The 20,055-nt window shown below is 43.7% G+C and overlaps 1 protein-coding gene across 1 annotated transcript in view; it reads left to right on the top strand.

The window, feature by feature from the left end:
• The window catches only part of DGKG (diacylglycerol kinase gamma), a 117,958-nt gene that overhangs the window by 50,231 nt on the left and 47,672 nt on the right, over positions 1 to 20,055 (top strand). The window contains exons 14-21 of the mRNA XM_084842004.1: positions 1,224 to 1,322; positions 6,756 to 6,872; positions 8,264 to 8,337; positions 9,436 to 9,510; positions 10,353 to 10,438; positions 13,032 to 13,121; positions 13,838 to 13,998; positions 19,661 to 19,725. Coding sequence (XP_084698130.1) covers positions 1,224 to 1,322; positions 6,756 to 6,872; positions 8,264 to 8,337; positions 9,436 to 9,510; positions 10,353 to 10,438; positions 13,032 to 13,121; positions 13,838 to 13,998; positions 19,661 to 19,725 — 767 coding nt within the window. The remainder of the gene's footprint in view (positions 1 to 1,223; positions 1,323 to 6,755; positions 6,873 to 8,263; positions 8,338 to 9,435; positions 9,511 to 10,352; positions 10,439 to 13,031; positions 13,122 to 13,837; positions 13,999 to 19,660; positions 19,726 to 20,055) is intronic.

Raw genomic sequence — 20,055 nt, 5'->3', positions numbered from 1 at the left:
ATTGCTTATTTAAGGATTATAAGCCACAGGCTCAAATACAGAGGGCATTTATGGAATTCATATCTTTATCCATCAACTGTTTTATGACATTCACTCTGACATATATAGGGGAAATCTCTATGATAGAAAATATACATGATATGGTCTCCAGGAGATCTCAAGGACAAGCGTGGTTTCCTCAAGAAGCTCATCCAGGATCTGATGATGTGACACATCACCACCACTGCAATTGCAGCGATTGATCTCCTATAAGCCCCATTATGGTATGAAGATGAGGCATGTGGGATGTCTTGTTCCATGCTTCCTGGAGACATTTCATCCTGGCTATGTGTGGGTAGATGTATCAGCTGGTACTGCATGCTCCTAGAGTAAAATGCCAAGCATAGGAAGAGAGGGTTTGTTAAGCCTGCAGATATTAGTAGCAGGCAGGATAGAGGTTTGTGAGAACAGGGTTATTTTGATTTTATTGATTTTAGTTCTGTTCTCACATTCTTCTGTTCTTCTTCCTAAGAACTCGGAGTGGCTTAGATACAGTCCCAAAACAGCAGACTCCAATCCAGGCAATTTATAGGGCCCAGGCTGCCTGACTGCAGCAACAGAACTGTGCCGTGTGCCCTTCGACCACTCTCTGGGCCATGTGATGTTTGCATGGGTATGCTGGAACACACAGAAGTAGCATGCTGTGTGAGCAAAGCCTTCTGGAGCTCCTGCACTTTGGAACCTAGTCCTTGTGTGCTTCTACAAGTACAAAGCTGAAGACCTGCCTTCGTATCCTCAGCACTTTACTTTGATGCCGAGGGAGTACATTTTTCTACTGAAGAACCTTTAGCCCAGCCTTCCGCAACCTGCTGCTCCCCCCATGTGTTGGAATATAAGGGGTTATGGGAGTTGTAGTCCAGGACATCTGGAGAGCACCAGGTTGGGGAAGGCTGCTTTAGCCTCACATTAACAACGATGGGGACTAGCATGACAAGAAATTAACTCCCCACCCCACAAAACACACACACACACACAGTGGGAAGCAATTGCTTTTCTGGGACAGGAACAAAAGCCAAAGGAGGAGGACGTTCTCTGCTACGTCCAACATGCCTAACAGGATGCTGTTGATGTTCCCTGCCTATGTCAGAGGAGAGTATGTAAATTGTTAACTAGAGTTAGAAGGTAGTAGATATTGGGGGGAGGGGGTGGTACATACTCACACTCTTCTTTCTCTCCTCTTGCAGCTTCACAACAAATGTGCCTCTCATGTGAAACCTGAGTGTGATGGTGGGCAGCTCAAGGACCACATCTTACTGCCTTCTCACATCTGCCCAGTGGTTCTGGTAAATGGCTCCTATAAAATGGGCTTAGTAACTGGTATTTTCTGTCTCACTACTCAATACAACTAGATGATGCTTTCTCAAAAACATGTGTTCTTATTTCAAACCTATCCAAACTGATGTTGTTAACTTAAAACCAAGGCTGTTTCCTGCAGTACCTCTAGAAAATGCCTTGTCTGCCTGTTATTAGAGGGCTGGTGTTTCCCAAAGGAGTGAAATTGATTGGATGAGAAACTGTTTGCAATTGGTTCTAGTTAATTTCACATCCCTCCACTCCTTCTTTACATGTATAAAGCTATCAAATGACCAGTACTAGACTGAGGTTTGCTGTAAGGGGAAATCACTCTGGTTGTTCCAGATAAATAATCATTTGTACACCACCTTAGGCCTTACTATAGAAAAGAGAGATGCTAAAAATAAAAAGGCTCAAAAGAGGAGTGTTGTGCAATGTGTGTGCGATGTGTTCTAGGCACACGCACTTCCTCCACTTTAAGAGCCACATCTCAGGTTGCTTTGAGAAGGCACTGGTACATACACTTGTGACTCAAGGTGTGCAAGAAGGAGGTAAGACAGACAGGATAGCACATCTCAATTTCTGAGAGAAGACTTTCTCACTTCCCACAACTTCCTTTTCAGGTTTTATATTATATACCTCTTATGTTAGGGTTTGTTTGTTGCTTGTTCTACATACACATTTTAAAGATCCATCAATCTGCTTTTTGTGCATGTGCAAGTGCATTTTTGTGCATTTGAAGAAAAGCAGACTAAAGGTTCTTTAGAATGATGAAGTTTGCTGTTTACTGAGAAAACTGGGGGCACAAGCTGGACATCTGCTTTCAACTGTAGTATCTACTTTTTCTGTGATCAGTATATTAGAACTAAGAGAAATGGGAAAATATTGGAAGTTGGTAATGGAATTGCTATGAAGAAATGTGTGCATGAGCACAACAGTCATGCAAGCACCGATTACCTGTATCGCTTATTAAATATGGAGAATGGTGGTGCTTTCTGAATAAACAAAACCCATTGTGTGGGCAAAGCTTCAGAAACAGTCAAATTACCAGTCTATAGTATATTATCTATCTTCATATTTGTATCCCTCCTTTTTACCAGAGTTGTCCTGAAGCTAAACAAAACTTGTGACATCATGTGGGAAGAAATCCTTACTGATGGGGGAGAAATGACAATGTACCTTGTTAGTTGCTGATGAACTCAACAAAGGTCATGAAACACCAAAAGTTAATACAGAGCATTTCCATTAAATGCTGTGTATCAAGCAGTGCACAATATTAACGCCTTGATAAACCATCAATAATACTTTGCATAAAGTGAAAGCAATAGGATGGTTTGCACAATACCCCTGTGTGTTGAAAGAATGCATAGGGTGTGTGGGGCTGTGTGGACTTCCTCAACCCCTGCTGCCATTGTGCTACAGCTCTGTGCCTCATCAGTGGAAATGCTTCCTCACCATCTGTACATTTGGAAAGCACAAGAAAGGACTCTCCATGAGTGCTGATGTGTATGCATAGAGCTCTTCCCTCTGAGGTTAGATTCCCTCCTCAAGTGAAGGACTCTACACATGTACATCAGTCCACATGAAGAGCCTTTTTCCACATGATCCAAACATGTGGACAGCAAAGTGTTTCAGCAGCAACAGATGGAGATAGGCCACATGGCCCCACAACCCCTCCTTTATGTGTTCTTTCAACATGTGGGTGGGGAGTGAACCACCTTAATCTCCATTAATGAAAAATGCCAGCAGTGAATGGTTCTGAAGTTCTGAATCTATGGGTTTTTCTAAATGAAGCATTTATCATATGGTTGTCATTCCCTGCTCATGGTTGTTTACGGGTTTTTTAGATGACATTGTGACCCTCCAGTTTCTCTTCTGTGTCTAACCAGCACCTTCCGTGAGTTTTTTTTTAGAGCAGGGAAAATCATAGAATCATCGTAGAATAGTAGGGTTGGAAGGGGCCTATAAGACCATCAAGTCCAATGTAGCATTTAATTGTGAAAGCAAAAGAAAGCAGTTTCCTCTCGTGTATTTGTGCTATACCACTATTCTACAGTGCCACCTAGAGGTTATGCAGCGGCAAAGCAGGAAAGGAAACACTCTTCATGTAATAGTTGGATCTCAATTATGTGACGAAGCCAAAAGTAGATTCAGTGGATTAACAGCCTCATGCAGAAAAGTTCTATCACTCCAAAAGTGGCTTGAAGTTGTGTACACAGTGATGGCTCTGAAGTTCAGTATTTGACTTGCTATCTGAATGGATGCTGCTAAGGACTTTACATTTATTTTTTTTATTTATTTAAAGCATTTTTACCCCACTTCTTAGCCGAAAGGCCTCCCAGAGCAGCATACAAATGTCAGTGGTAAAACAGTCCCTGCCGTCAGACTTAACAGTCTAAAGGACCTTCCTTCCTACACACAAGGAAACGCAGGGATGGGGAGGAAGAAGAGAAAAAAGCAATCTCAAGCACTGTTCTTAAAGTCATAGTTCTCATGACCAGCTGGAATGGAAACAGTTCAGGTAGCCTGATGGAATGGCTGTCAGCTAGGTGACAGTTGGGGGGAGCCAAAGGCACCTGGTCTCTCAGCAGAAGTGGTAGAATACCCTGGTTCTCTTCTCTCCAGAAATCCCCAGTGCAGTTCCACAACCCCCATAGCTTAAAAACTCTATGGGAGCAACCCCCCCACCACCACCTTGGTCTTATTTCAAAAAGGGATTCTTAGTCACGTTTTAAACACCACAACCGCTGCATTAAGACACCTTAAAACAGTGAATGAATTCAAAAGATTTATAACAGCCATCTCAGGAAATTCACTGTGCTGGCTGAGATGGCTATTATAATTTGAAACATCATCTTCCCTCAATATTTCTTTTTTGCCATTGCTGAGAAGAACAGAGCTGGGAGCTAATTCCAACTAGGTTCAGGTAAGGAAAGACCTTGGAGATACTTCACAAAAAAAGAAGGCTTTGGATATTTTACTATTTGCTGATCTCTTAAGTCTTTTTAAAATACATTTTAGTGCTATTCAATAATATTTATTGGGTTTTGTGATGAGTTTTAATTTTTGTAAGTAGTTCTGAGAGCTTGCCTTGGCCGAAAACTGAGGTACACAATTAAACAATAGTTAATCATATGTACTAATAGTAATTCAAGTCTTCTCATGCTCATGTAGCCAAAACTGGATCACCCACACACAGGAGAGCGGTATTGGTAGACTCTGGGTAGCCCCGAGGTTCACATAATACCAAAAATTCAATGACATGGAATGTTGAGTGAGTGAGAGGGGGGTGGAGGAACTGGCAACTGGGTGGGATGAGGGAATAGAATGGAATACCTGGAACAGGAGGATAGATAGATAGATAGACAGACAGACAGACAGACAGACATAGAAAGAACCATTGTCTGGATAGGTCACTTCCTGATTCACACCAAGAAGCTATTTTTAAATGTCCTTAAGGAAACTGCCCATAGAAATCAATGGAGAAATCCAAGATTTTAATGTAGCTGGATTGGGCACCAATGTGTCCATCCCACTGCCCCCACCACTGCAAACCTCTCCCAAAGGTAGAAGCAAAGAGAAAAGTTCCTTCTCTTTCAAACCTCTCCCAAAGGTAGAAGCAAAAATCCTTCTCTTTCAAACTCAATTCTCATTCAGTGTGAAATGATTTTTTTAAAAATAACCCCTAATGCAAATTCCAAAGCAATGCAGTTCACTGTCCTCAAACTGCAGGTTGAAAGGGGCTGCGACTGAGAGAGAGTAACTCATGACAGCCCTGCAGTGTAGTGCACGTGAATAATGCAGGTGATTTAGAGCAACCATGTGTTATTATCCCGAGCTATTAGATCCCTACAGCAGATTGGAGGTATGGTTGAAGTGAAGAGAGTAGCTTATAACAGTGTTATCTATTGCTTTAATCCCCAAATTGCAGGTTGGGCTGAGGGAGTAGTATACAACAACCCTGCAGTATAGTTCACTGTTATACCCCTGTTATATGCTGGAGGGCTGTACTGAGAGCAAGTAGGTTACAGCAGCCTGGCAATGTCATCCACTGTAATATTTCAGGCCACAAAAGGACTTAAATTGCCCTCAGGCCTCCTTCCAGGCCAAACCAAACATTTAATTCATGCTCCATTGACTTGCATGGTGGCTGGATGCACTTTTAAATGCTGGGGGGGGGGGTTAAATTTAAATTAAAATTGCATATGAGAAAAGAGCCAAGTTAGAGCAGAGGCTCCTGTCTTTGATGCTAACTTTTATTTTTCAACTGCCTCAGCACAGACCCAGATGGCACATGCACACCAGGGATACACTACCACAGTTTGTAATCTTGGATTTGTCAATTTTTCAGGTGTCTTGAAACACCACAGATGCTGCGTTGGTGTGTTACACTCAAGATTAAGAAGTTCCGTTTTCGAAATTAGAGTATGGGCCCCTGGGAGAATTTTTTCAGTTTTGAAGATGGTGGAACTTTGGAGTTAATGTAAATCTTGGAAGAGCATCAACTCGGAAGCAAGTCAAGTATTGAACTATGGAGCCATCATAGTGTACACAACTTCAAGCCACTTTTGGAGTGATTGATCCAGGACTTCAGTACCATTCAGTGCAGTTCATGAAATATATTACTGATGGTTCTGTGTTGGTTCATACATAGCATTTTAGTACAAATGTTTTATGTTATTAACTCTCGGGGTGCTTCCAAACAAGGCTTTTACATTGCAGTCACCCTGCATCATTAATGGAATCTTATGGGGATCCAGACTGTTATATCTTCCATTTATAACTCTCCCACGTTTTCCCATCAGTTCTTCTAGCATTTTTCTTACCAGGGGAAAAAAAACATTAAGGAGAAAGTCGGAATAGCCGCTCATTGCCTTTTGACTGATGGCTCTAGAAGCCCTCCATCTGGAAGTACCCCTGGTGTTTCATGGTCTTTTAGGACGCAATCCTATGCATGTTTTGACAGAAAAAGTCCTACAATTCCCAGCATTCTCCAGCCACCTGGCTGGAGAATGCTGGGAATTATAGGACTTTTTTCTGTCTAAACATTTATAGGATTGTGCCCTTAATTGTTACAAAATACAGCCACTTGTCTTGCCTTTCAGCTTTCCTGTACCTTCTGTATTTATCCGAGGTCATTCAGAGTCCAGTATACATGATCAACACAGATGTAGCAATAGTAGCAAGGACAGTGTGGAAGACGGAGAGCACCTTCAAAAATGTTCAGCCCTAGCTAGAAAACAGCAGGGTCAGCACAAAGATTTTTTTCTGTCCAAACATGCGTAGGATTGCGCCATTAGTTGTTTATCAGTAGGGTTAAGAATCCATCCTTTTCTTTTTGTTTATATTGTCAGCATTTCCTTTTTATTTGCTGGCCTTCATCCATACTTCTAAATCTTGATGCATTTTTCCCTGTTCCAAAGGATAGGCAATCCCACCCAAGAAGATCAGACAGTGAATCACCATCCAGCACCACCCCAGATGACACAAACCTGACCTTCAGGTTCAACACCACCACTGTAGATGGGCATGGGCTGCAGGTGGGCGGCCCACAGCTGCTTTTCTCACACATGTGCATGATTGTGTGTACACACTGGGAATACATTTTGTTCATCTGTGAAGGTTTGAGGCCTACAGAGGCAAAGAGGGGAAAATGGTCAGGCTTAAAGGCCTGGACTTTTCTGTTGTGATGGGGTAACCCCTGAGAGGAGTAGTTTCATTCCCCTGGTTAAGTTTCAATTTCATTTCCCCAGTTAAGTTTCATTTCTTCAGGGTTGAAACAGTACTTTCGGTTTTGAGAGAGAAGGGTATATAAAGAGAGCGAGACAGACAGTGAGAGCAGAGTCAGAAGACCAGAGCAGGAAGGAGCAGCCTAGAGGAGTCTAAGGACAGCTAGGGTAAAAGAACTTGTGTTTTGCAATGTTTCTTTTAATGCCTTTTGTATCATTCAGCTCTATTGTGTAAATACCTTTAGTTGTGATTTGCTTCCTTTAATTTACCAGTAAACTCTTGTGGTTAAACTCTGTCTAGAGTGTCAGTCACCCCACATCTACAGTTTAAACCCCACGTTACTGGAAAGGGGAAGGAAAAGGAAGGAAGGTGGGACTTTTAAGGAGGCAAGAGATCCTTAAGGAGTTGCTCGGGGGACCAGGTCATAAGGGGAACCCTGACATCTTCATACCTGAATTGCAGGCCAGTTCTGGAGAAAGACATACAGAGAAGATGGCAATTGTTACTAGTCTCTCCAGGAAGCCAGTCCTGGGATATGCTTCAGGTGATTAAATTGGGCATCCTGGTAAACAGGTTAACACTAGAATTAATTCTCCTACAGCAGTGGTGGGGAATGTGTGGCCCTCCAGATGTTGCTGGACTGCAACTCCCATCAGCCCTAGCCAGCACTGCCAATAATGAGGGATGATGGGAGTTGTAGGTCAACAACATCTGGAGGGCTGTGTCCCTGTCCAACCATTTCCCCTGCCTTACTCCTCTCCCCTTTCCTTTTTAAAAAGATGGTTATGCCACATAACCAATGCTTGCAGATGTTTTGCTGTGTTGATACTGTCTCAGTAATGTCTGCCATGTCATTTAAAGTGTTTGTTCTCTAGGCATATATTAGGAAGGGTACAAGAGGACATGCGCAGGCATTACTGAGTCAAAGGATATAGCTAATATACAGTGTCCAGCACGCAGTCTCTAGCCAATATGCTGCAAGACAATAGGCAGGATAGGTGTGGACAAGAATAGGTGCACAGATTGCAGTTCCCAGCCTTCCTCCATGGCGCTGGAGTCTACTGACCCAATACTTTGCCAGTTGCTTGCCTTACTTCCTCTGTCGCGTTGCCGCATGACTCATTCTCCCCCCTTCTGCATGAATGACGTTTTGTATTCTGTACAAGGAGGTTCCTTGTTTGATTTGCAATTTGCTTTGCAGATTACCCCTAAGCCTGGAACACATCCACTGCTAGTGTTTGTGAACCCCAAGAGTGGAGGGAGGCAAGGAGAAAGGTAAGTTTTCCCCCATTCCTATAGAATAATCGCACCTTCCCAAGATACAGGTTTTGGTGCCGTAAATGCACCTTTGCTGATCATTGTAAGTAACCCAAGCATCTTCCCTCAAGGAAGTGCTCTTGTAGCAGAGATACCATATTTTCCCTGGACTCAAAAGTGCAATACTGTGTTGCTTGGAAGATGCAGTTCTTGCCCCAGCTTGCATGTTGATTACTGCCCATGCAAGTGTAGCATGTGGTTGTGAGAGTGTCACCAATGCCTGTTAGCTAGTGCCTGTGTCAGTGCCATTCCTTTGCTTGGTAAGAATGGCTGTAACTCAAAGTACTTATGAAGCATACATTGTAGGAGGGGGCTTAGGACACGGAGGAAGGCATAGGTGCTATAATGTAGTAACATTTATCCCAAAGCATCCTGGGGGCCAAAATATTTGAGATGTTTGCCATGTCATTTGGTCCTGCATTTTCTTTCCCAGACCGCTGGCACAGAAGAGCCTGAGCTGGATCGGGACTGTGGTGCAGGCAGAGGTCTTTAACCTTTTGTCCCTGGTGTAGTCCTGATTAGAATGGGAAGTGGTGTTGGTGCCTGCAATCCGCAATAGGAGGAAAACTGCCTTTGGTGCCTATGGGAGCTTTCCTCCCATTGTGAATGGCAGAAGTAAGGGGTGAGGGGGTTTCTGATCAAGACTGCTCCGGGGACAAGGGGTTAAAACCCTCCTCTTCCCATGCCATGTCCCCAATCTGGCTCAAGTACCACCCCCCCAAGCCAGCTATTGGGGGTGGGGGGAATCAAACAGCATTGGCCCTCCATTTTCTGAGTAACCCAAATAGGTTCCTGGGAACTTCCATAGAGTAAATCACCATGGCTCTGCACTAAATGCACTTGGGGAGGTCAGAAAAATTCCTTCACATCTGGAAGATTGGTGGTGGCCATCAAATACATGGTTCCTGTTCCTGGCAAACAATGTTTGCTCTGCTCATGGAGCTGCCATGTGCAAAGTAGAGGGAGGGCGAGCCGCTCACCCTGAGAACGAGTAATCATCTGCCTTGGCTCTCATTTTTAGGGGCCATCACTTCTTGTTTTTCTTACTCGCTTTAGGGTTCATCGGAAATTCCATTATCTACTCAACCCCAGACAAGTTTACAACCTGGACCGAGGGGGACCCACTCCTGGGTATTGAAATTCATTGCTTGACTCACAGACCATGCCCATCCTGCATCCATTTTGTCCTCCTCCTTGCTATTCCCTTTCTGCTGCCTTTGGTCCATTCTCCTCCTTGTTTCCTCTTTGCTATCCTCCTTTCCTCCTCCTGCTTTCTCTTTCCAGTTCCCTTTTCCACCTCCCTCTCTACAGAGGCTTATTAACATGCCTTTTAGACGGAGAAACTCCGCCTGCTGCCAGTTCTTAAAAGTATGTATGTAGCCAGTGCTGGAATTTATGATCTTTGCCATGTCTGTATTACTGCAATCAACCTTTGGGCTCTGGGGTCTCTATAGACACATGGAGGAAGACATGTGGGTGTTACACCAGAATACAAACGATAAAACCCAGCAAAATTGATCTGCAGCTAATTGCCTTCAATGAGATGTATGCGCAACTAACTTTGGCTGGACTGTACCCAAAGTTTTACAGGAAAGTTCCATGAGCAGAAGCAGGCAGAAATCTGTTCTCCTCCATGCCGATTTTTTTCAGCAAACTGGATTTTGCATTCCCAGTAAATATTTGACATGTATTCCTTTATGGGCATTCCTCTGGAATGGGCCCTGCATACTATTCCTTGTTCACTAGATTTCATTCTATCCTTAATCATTCTGTTGCCAACATGAGAATTAGCAGGAGTTGCATTACTGAGGACTCCCAAGAACTGTGGGGCTAATGGGCCTTTCTTCACTTTTGCATTTGTGTGCTATCCTAGAATTCAAAAAGTAGCAATCTAGATGTGGGGTTCTTTCTTATTTATGATAAGCAACCCATTCTAACCTGCTTTCCTTTCTTTGCCTTCCACTTTTTCTTAGATTAAATTTTTTCCATGATGCCCCAGACTTTCGAATTCTGGCTTGTGGAGGGGATGGGACTGTTGGATGGATCCTGGACTGCATAGGTAAATTAGGATCAAGAGGCGCTGCATAAATTAAATTACATTAGATGTGTGGGGCAGCTGACATGCTTGGGGTCACTGCTGCCTAAGGGAAAGGAAAGGAGAAAGGGGCTAAGGCTGGATTTCTCCTCCCTTCCCCCCACCCCACACACAGCTCTATCCTGTATGAAAATTATGAACAAAAATGTGTGAATTTTGAAGCTCTGACAAGGATTCCAAATTGATGGCCAGGTGCTCTGCCACACACACAATTTGCAACCCTAATATTATATTTTCCATCATAATAATATTATGATTATTATTCCTTAGTGTCTAATACTCAGCTAAGCGTTAAGCAAATTGAAACCAAAAAACAAGCCCTGACCAATGGCTTACATTCTACCGAAACAAGACACAAACAGAATAAGAACTCAGAAGACCAAGCCTATGCAATGGTACTCACTGATTTCAGTGGTGCGTACTCCCAAGTTGGTACGCACAGGATTGCAGACTGACAATTTCTGACCTCCCCACTCCACGCAATCTCTCTCACCCCTCCCTCAACAATAAGGAGTTCCTTTATTTTGGCAGCAGGATGCCAAGGATGTCCCCCACAATGACAAAAGAAAATGGGGACAGCTGAAAGAATATCAGTGAAGAGAATATCAGCATAGAAATAGGACAGGCACCGGGCTTTTGAAGTGCACAAAGTGGAAGTGTGTAGCCTGGTACTCTGAGGCAGGGAGCTCGAAGAGGAGGACGGCAGCACAATGGGCCGAGTTTCACATATTGATTGGCATCAACCAGCCAAACCTTTGGCAGCAGGCCTATAGTGCAGCTTCCTTCCTCTTCTGAATGTTATTTCATAGATTGCATTGCAAGCAATGTCTTCTGACATTCCGGGGTTGAGCCTGGGAACTCAAGACTGGTGTTTGTTGGAAAAGCAGGAAGAGGGACAGGATGATTTTTTAAAGAGATCTCCAGCATCTCCTTCTGACACAAGGGTGAAGACATCTGGCCTTCTAAATGTTATTGGACTTCCAGTCCCATTATCCCTCACCATTGGCTGTGCTGGCTAGGGCTGATGAGCACTGCAGTCCAGCGACATCTGGAGGTCCAGCCATTCCCCAACAGTGCTCTTTGATGTATTCTTTCTCAAGGACGTTCGTAATATATCTGTTATGGCCTGTCTTGGCATAAGTTTCTCATTCACTCTCTTTCACACAGAAAGAAAGAGAAAAATATTGAGACTGGGGAGAGAACCATGTTCTTACATTTGAGAACAGCAGAGAAGGATTGGGACAGACCCCATGGAAAATAGCTTGGCTACCCCCTCCTTGCTTCTGGCTACTCACCATAAGATCTATCTCCTTCTCCCAGAGACCCTGAGAAAGAAGTCTAAAACTCTGTAATGTCATGTATACACACAATCGGACAACCTTTTAGGCTGCTTTCTGGTATTTAGAAATGGCATCTTCTCCCGACTCCCAACCAGAGAATGGGAGAACTCAAGTCACTCTTCCAAGTACATAAACTTAATGGATGGTGGAATCCACTGAAGCTTTTTCATGCAAACATGTCTAAGGGCCAAACTAGCCCTGACCTTAGTTGTGTCTTTGCATTTAACATGCAGATTTTTTTTTAATGCTATAATAACATCAGCTGGGGGGCAAGGATCACAGCAAGAGTGGATGGAGAATGTAACCCTTTCTTCCCCTGCTGTGGTTCTGAAGAAAATCTCTCCTCCGATGCTGCTGTTTGCACTGGAAGTAAATTCCCCTTTGACGTCATTGGCAGACTTCCTCCCAATGCAGATATCACTGTCAGAAGAGGGATTTTATTAAAGAATGCAGCAGGGGATTAATGCAACAGTTTGCTTTGTGTGCAGAATACACTCTCCCTAGTTGCTGCACTCTGTCTTGGTTGGTTGGTTGGTTGGTTGGTTGGTCTGTCTAACCATATTACCCAGTAAATACAATTGAAGTGAATTCTGCCTCAAACCTTGGGGAAATTGTTATGCTTTTACAAACTCAGCAATCCCATGGCAAATGACGTCAAAGAAGGGTTAACGTTAAGACCATCTGCAAAACTGGAGCTACTGTCTCTTTATATGGACTCTAGTACACAAATAAAACATGAAGAACTCCTGACTTTTTCCTGGACAGCAGCCAGGTTGATCATAGCTGCTAACTAGAAACCCACAAATGAACTTTCTCTTACCATATGGAAAGAGAAAAATTGGGACCTTGCACTAACAGAGAAACTCATGAAACATCTTCATCTACAAAGAGACCCAGTCCAAACTGACACTTTTTATGGAATATAGTATCCATTTATCGAAGTGGCTAATACGGAGAAGAATACATGGCAACTTCCTAAGTTACACAGAACTCTATGGCATGGTCTATTAGGATGATGAGTGATAACCTTATCAGATAATCTTGCTTGTACCAAATAGAGATCCTGGGTGATCAGAAAGACTGTAAAGAAATGGACTCACATGTGGTGTACTTAAATTTGTTACTGCTGTTACTTTGAAAATTAAATTTTTAAAAAAGAAAGAAATCACATCCAGCAGTCCCTTTGTGGGTCTTTAATGGCTGCTTCTTTTTTGCAGATAAGATCAACTTAGCAAAGCACCCTCCTGTGGCCATCCTGCCCCTGGGGACAGGCAACGACCTTGCTCGCTGTCTCCGATGGGGAGGAGGTAGGTCTCTCAAATCAGCCCAACACTGTAAGGTCATTCAGCACGACCTCACACCATGACTTGCCAGTGATCGCTCCTGCCAGCTGCCCCACATGCTACTGAAACCTGTCAGCTGCCTCTAATGCTGCGTGCCATTGTCCATGCTCTGCACCACTGGAGACTCTCCATCACTGACAGCTCTTGATCTGCCAGTACTGTGAAGCATGCCTTTTCAAAGCATATATTTGTCAAAATCTCATATCATCCACCATGCAACCAGCAGTCCCAGACAACTAACAAGCTCAACTATCCTTCAAAACACCATGTCCCATTCACTGTCAATGTTATTAGGCCCAAATCTTTATCAGGTTTATTTCCACCACATGCCCTCCTTTTCTGGCTGTGCATTCTGCTGAGAAACTTATTACCAGATCCACTGTAATGCTACCATTTCCCCATTAAAACTGCCTTTTCTCTCAGGCATTTGGCAGCATAGAAGGAGTCTCTTTGATTGTCTCTGGCTGATTGTTTTAAATTGTTTTAGATATATGTTGTCGTTGTGGTTTTATACTTTATATAATGTATTTAATTTTAAAAAAAAAACTGTGAACCCCCCAGAGAGCTTCAGCTATGGGGCGTTATAGAAAAATAATAAATGAAATGTAATGAATGCTTGGAAAATTTCACCGCTGACATTCTGTTCCTCATCATATGTCATCCCTTTTCCCACTCCCAAGGTTATGAAGGAGGCAACTTAATAAAAGTTCTGAAGGACATTGAACACAGTACCGAGGTAATGCTGGACCGATGGCAAATTGAGGTAATCCCCAATGACAAAGAGGAAAACGGGGATCCTGTTCCATACAGCATCATCAACAACTATTTCTCCATAGGAGTGGTAAGCAATCTGCACAGTTCTTATTCCTGTGGTCTCCCTCCTTATTTCCTCCAATGCACTGTAGTATCAGAACACCTAGCAATAGCATTGTTAAGCAAAATTAGACTGGAGACAGACAGTGGTTTTTAGAGAGCAGTAGGAGGGACCGTGGTGGCTTAGTGGTTAAGACGCTGAACTGCAGACTGGAAGGTCGGCAGGTCAGCAGTTCGAGACCCGAGTGCCGCGTGACGGAGTGAGCTCCCGTCTTCAGTCCCAGCTCCTGCCAACCTAGCAGTTCGAAAGCAAGAAATTGCAAGTAGATAAATAGGCACCGCCTCGGCGGGAAAGGTAACAGCGTTCCGTGCACCTCGGTGTTCAGTCATGCCGGCCACATGACCACGGAAGTGTCTTCGGACAGCGCTGGCTCTTCGGCTTAGAAACGGGGATGAGCACCGCACCCTAGAGTCGGACACGACTGGTTGGGGACACCTTTACCTTTTTAGGTGGTACAACAGAAGCGTTCTTGCCCATAGTGTGCATCAGGGGTAGGCAGCGTGGTGCCTGCAGGCACCAATACATGCCCAGGCACCTTTCTTTGTGCCTCCCATGGTGCCCTACCCCTCCCACTTTAAAAAAAATTAACACATTTTCTCACCAGCAGCTGAGATTGCTGTGAAATAGGTTTCTGTTGGGGCTGAAAACTATGGGTTCAAAGGAGTTGTTTAGTGTGCTGGGGTTCAAACCCCACCCTGCCTTGTACTCAGTCTTTTGGAATGGTTACTTGTCCTTTCCCACACCTCCCATGGCAGCCATTTTGTGGTGGTACACAGGATATTTTCTCAAATTGCCACATGTGCCCACAGCCCAAAATGGTAGCCTATCCTTGGTATACATGCTCATTTCAGTCAAATTGGTTTTGCAGGGGGGTTTTAAGCATCACAGATACTTGCAAAATATATTTACCAGGTGCTTCCAGATGGAGGGCTCCTAGCTCTAACAGTCAGAAGGCATTGGGCAGGTGTTCTATCTTTTCTTCCTTAACAGATTTTTCACAGTAAGAAAAAAGATGGAAGAAACGGTAGGAAAATATGGGAGGGTTACAAGTGGCAGACATTGTTGTCTGCTCATAAAATTCCATGAGTGAGACAAACAATGGTGAGATAAAAGCCTCATCTGGAAGTACCCCAGAGGCATGACAATGGGATGTATACACACCATAAGCAACACCTTCATCCAACTCACAGTGGGAAGGCAAAGAGCAGTTTTCTTTTTATGGGGGTTCTCATATTTGCAAATATAAGGCTGAAATGTCTGCTTTGCTTTTGGGATGAAGATTCCGATACTTGTGATGGCTTCCCATGGAAATTCATTACAGACTTGTGATATAAGGAGGCTCTCTTCTCCATCAATAAGTATTATTATTTTTTTATTTTAGACAGTTCTCTTTGTGAGAAGAGAAAAAAGCAATTATAGACATTACTTATTCTGAAGTCTGAGGTTATCTCTTAGAACAATTTGTGCTTTCTGCCATCGTTCAGTGCATAAAAGTCAGGATTTTGAGTTCACATCTCATTATGGAGAACTCAACTAAGTGTGATGCAAGAATGTGGGGAGCAGCTAACCTACAAGAGCATCATGGGGCTTAGCCAGTTGGTCAGCTGAGCTCCAGAAGAATCTTGTGGATAGGGGGCATCTCTACACCAGCCTAAAATCCTGCATTTAAAACAGGGCTTTCTGCTTCCGTTTTAAATGCAGGATCACAAATGACGACTCCCTTCACATGCGATTCCTTTCCCCCTTCCCCTTCCCCCCTCCTTCTCCCTGTATCTGAGTCTTCCATTATCTTTCATTGATCTCGCTCCTCTTCTTGCCACTTTTACTCTTTTCACGGAGGAAACTGAAGCGGAACACAACGGGGTAATTTGATAGCTCATTATCTGCGATCGATTTAAAAACGGAACAAAGGGCATTTAGTGCAGGAGGTGCCCTGGAGGGTCAAGGCAGGGTCACGGCATCATGTCAAGAGCCTACAATCTTCCGTGAAGGAGCAAACTCGGTCGCAGGATAAAAGCTCAGTGTGGAGGAGCCCTAGGAAGGAGGTGAGGTTTGCAAATAAGATTTCCGGGGCAGACATCACATTAAGATCTGGCTTCCTCAGACTACATCTGAGGAGGTAAGCCTGGGTCTGGACTGTTCCACTTCAGACATCATTCAGAAAGGCAAAATCACTGCATATAAAAGCTGTGTATATGCGGGGAAAGGATTCTAGTTAGTCGTCTTGCTTTTACATACTGTGTATGTGTGTGTGGAGGGTCATTCCATTGTGAATTTCTCAACTGCGTTATAAAGTGCTACAGCCCAAAACACAGGCTGACTACCCTCAGCTGCACTTTGCAAGAACCAGATCTATGTTTTTATGTACAGGGTAAGTATGCTTACAGTCATTGTGGGGATCGTGGCATTGCAAGGAAGTGATGGCATTTTTCCCCCTCGATAAAGTAGGCATTCTGCTTTAAGGGAAAGGGGGCTTCCAGACAGAAGGCATTGTGCAGCCATCCCATCTTTTTTCCTCCCTTAATGGATTTTCTGTGGTAAAGAATATGACAGAAGTGGTGGGAAAACACAGAAGGGTTAAGAGAGGGAAACAAAGATATCTAGATCCCCCTGGTAAAAGTCTGTGGATGAGGCACGATAAAAGCTTCATCTGGAAGCACTCTTAGGAGAACCTGCAATAGTCCTATTGCCAAATGCTAGTGAGTATTAAATAAACAAATATTAGAATCAGTAATGCTGGACTTGTTTCCAATGTACTGAGCTCGCACCCGGGTGGAAAGGAAGTGCAACAGGAAGTTCCTCATCAGAGAAAGACTTTGGGGCTCTTTGCACTACACAGCAGCCCTCTGTGGGTTATTTAACCCATGGTGAGGCTATGGGGCATGTGTGGCCGCCATTTTGAATATGCAACTCCCACTCAGGGGTTGTTGTGTTGTGTCATGTGAACCTAGCGTATGTGGGTTATGCGAAGGTTAAACAACCCTCACATCATCCATTATCTCTTTTAGGTCTTGTTTAACCCTCACATAACCCATGCTTGCCGGCTTCGCACAATGCAACAACCCCAGAGTGGGAGTTGCATATGCAATCTGGCGCTGCAGGCACCATGTCTCATCATAGGTTAAATAACCCATGACAAGTTGCAGTGTTTCATCTGAATTTGGCCTTTATGTTGCAGGGATTGAAAGATACCATTCCTGCTTTAGCCTTAGCAGTAGCTCTTTGTCCCATGCTGATCTTTCTAGTCCATGGGCTCTTTCACATGGAGCTTTTATCCTGTGATTGAGATTGCTCCTTCACGGAAGTTTGTGGGCTCTTTACATGATGCCGTGACCCTGCCATGACCCTCCAGGGCATCTCCTACACTAAATGCCCTTTGTTCCATTTTTAAATTGATCGCAGATAGTGAGCTATCAAATTACCCCGTTGTGTTCCGCTTCAGTTTCCTCCGTGAAAAGAGTAAAAGCGTCAAGAAGAGGAGCGAGATCGATGAAAGATAATGGAAGACTCAGATACAGGGGGAAGGAGGGCAAAGGGGGTGGGGGAAAAGAAAGTGGGGGGAAAGGGGAGTCGTTGTGATCCTGCATTTAAAACGGAAGCAGAAAGCCCCATTTTAAATGCAGGATTTTAGGCTGGTGTAGAGATGCCCCATATCGACTAGCAACAATTGGAAATGGAATTACCCTCTGAACATGTGATTTGTCAGCAACTGGCATTGACCAGGTTCGGACAGCACACCATGGGTCGTTGTGGGTTATTTAACTCACAACAAGTTGTAGCACCCACGGGCACCACTCGGGGGTTGTCATGTCAAGTGAACCTGGTAAGCATGGATTATGCGAGGGTTAAACAACTTAAAACAGACCACTGAGTAACCCACGGTGGGCTGTCAAGTTCTGCGAACAGCCACATTGTGATTTAGGTTGAACCCATTTCTTGTCTTATTGCCCCATGCATGTGAAGCACAGGCAGACCATGGTGGTCCAATGCCTGCAGTTATGGGCGGATGCAAGTTACTTGCTAACTGTATTTGCAAAAATGAGTCTGGACTAATGAATATGCTTCATTGCTGTAGTATCAGCAACATTACCCTTTCTATAACAGACATTTAACTACCTTTCCATTCTGCCCAATTAAGAATTCTGTGTAACTTCATGGCTTCACTGATAGAAGTGGGTCCAATAAAAGATATCACTTAACCTGTGTTGTAGGGTTGCTAAGAAGCCCCTCACAACAGCTGAGTAGTTTAATGTTCTGACATGGTGGGAGAAACAGCTGATTAAAAAACCCACTGAAACATTTGTTAAAAATGCTCTCATGTTATATTAAGGTTCCATTTATAAGTGATTGATGACTGCCATAAATGTGTTACAGACATGAGCCGTGTGCCTTATAAATGGCTGTAATTGATGTGCTGACCTTTAAATTCTGTAACCCATGATTAATATTGCATTAAATAACTTGAAATCTTTTTAATGCTTTGCAGATCTTTTCAGGAAAATGACTGTAGTGTAATTTGTGGCGCTCCATCCATAGATCCATTGTGCATAATCAGTTGCTGGGTGCTACTAGCAGGGCAAGAGATGTGAATAAGCAGGCTGTGGTGCTATTGGAATCTCAGTGCTGACAAGGTGCCTTTAAATACTACCATTGAGGATGATGACAAGCCGTTTCACCTCTGTGAAACTAGGCTGCCACATGCTGCTTCCCATCTTCTCCTCCTTTATTTTTGGACTGTGAGAAATGTGGGCCAGCAGCTATATCACTGACAGGAAGTTTTGGATTACAAATAGATCAGGCCATGGGCTCACAAAGTCCCAGCCTAATGACACCTCTGCACCCCATCACTGAGATGTGGGTGATGAACAGCCTGCTAATCCCTGGATGGAGTAAAGCACATTCCTAAGGCTATCTGGACCCAGACACAGCAAGACAAGTCTTTGTGTTACTATTTGTGACTACACAGTCTGTGTTATGTGGCTTTTCAAAAATTACTTGAGCTTTATGTTTGTTCAGACACAGCATTCCTGTATTTAAGCACATGGCAGTTGTGGTGGATAACATGTTTATCAACATGCCAAAGAACCATCCCATACAGGACTGTTTTGATACATTTTTCAATGACTTCTAAGCTGTTTTTTTTAATCCTGTTTTCATTTATTGCCTCCCATATTCTAAGGAATACAAGGTGGATTTTAGTGAATAACATACATAGACAAGATGGATTCTTGTCCTCTGAAAGACAATGTCCGTCTAAGGGCCAGCCACTTTCTTGACCTGCATCTTAAGACACAAAACTGCGAAGCATGTAAGAAATGGTGGAATGCAATGTTAAGGACTCATAATGTTGAATTAATCAGATGTGACTGACTCTGGCATGGGTAACTTTAGGATGCACGTACAGAAAGTAACTTCAAAATGAGCTATAAAATCAGTTAGAAAAGATGGGGTACAATTTTAGGGTTAAGGCAGAGCAAGAAATGCAGCTTTTAACATTTGTTAGTGGCATCTGTCTGAGTTGGAACTCTGGCAAAGCTGTCCTCCCTCTTGGGGAGACTTCATCTGTTATCTGATTCTCTCTCCCCACCCCCTGCCCAATTTCTCTCTCTCTCCCCCTCTCTCTCTGTAGGATGCATCCATTGCACACAGATTCCACATGATGAGGGAAAAACATCCTGAAAAATTCAATAGCAGGTAAATATCGTTCTTCTGCTCCAGTGTCATTGTAGTACTAAGGAGAAGGTGTTCAGTGAATTTATGGCAGGATAAATCCATTTGTTTAGCTCACGGGAAGGCAGTGTGCTGTCCACAGGCACCAATGCACCCTAGACACCTTTCCTGGCACCTGCCAACCCTCTCACTTTTTTTTTTAATTAACACATTTTCTTACCAGCAGCTGGGATTGCTGCGAAGTAGGTTTCTGTTGGGGCTGAACACTGTGGGTTTAAAGGAGTTGTTTAGTATGTTGGGATTCAGACTCCACTCCTGCCTTGCACTACAGTTTGGGCCGGTTACTTGTCCTTT

This window comes from Heloderma suspectum, chromosome 3 (genome assembly GCF_057233095.1).
Source record: "Heloderma suspectum isolate Gila_16-S chromosome 3, 16-S_ref, whole genome shotgun sequence".
Lineage (NCBI taxonomy): Eukaryota > Metazoa > Chordata > Lepidosauria > Squamata > Helodermatidae > Heloderma > Heloderma suspectum.
This window is presented reverse-complemented; position numbering and strand designations above follow the sequence as displayed.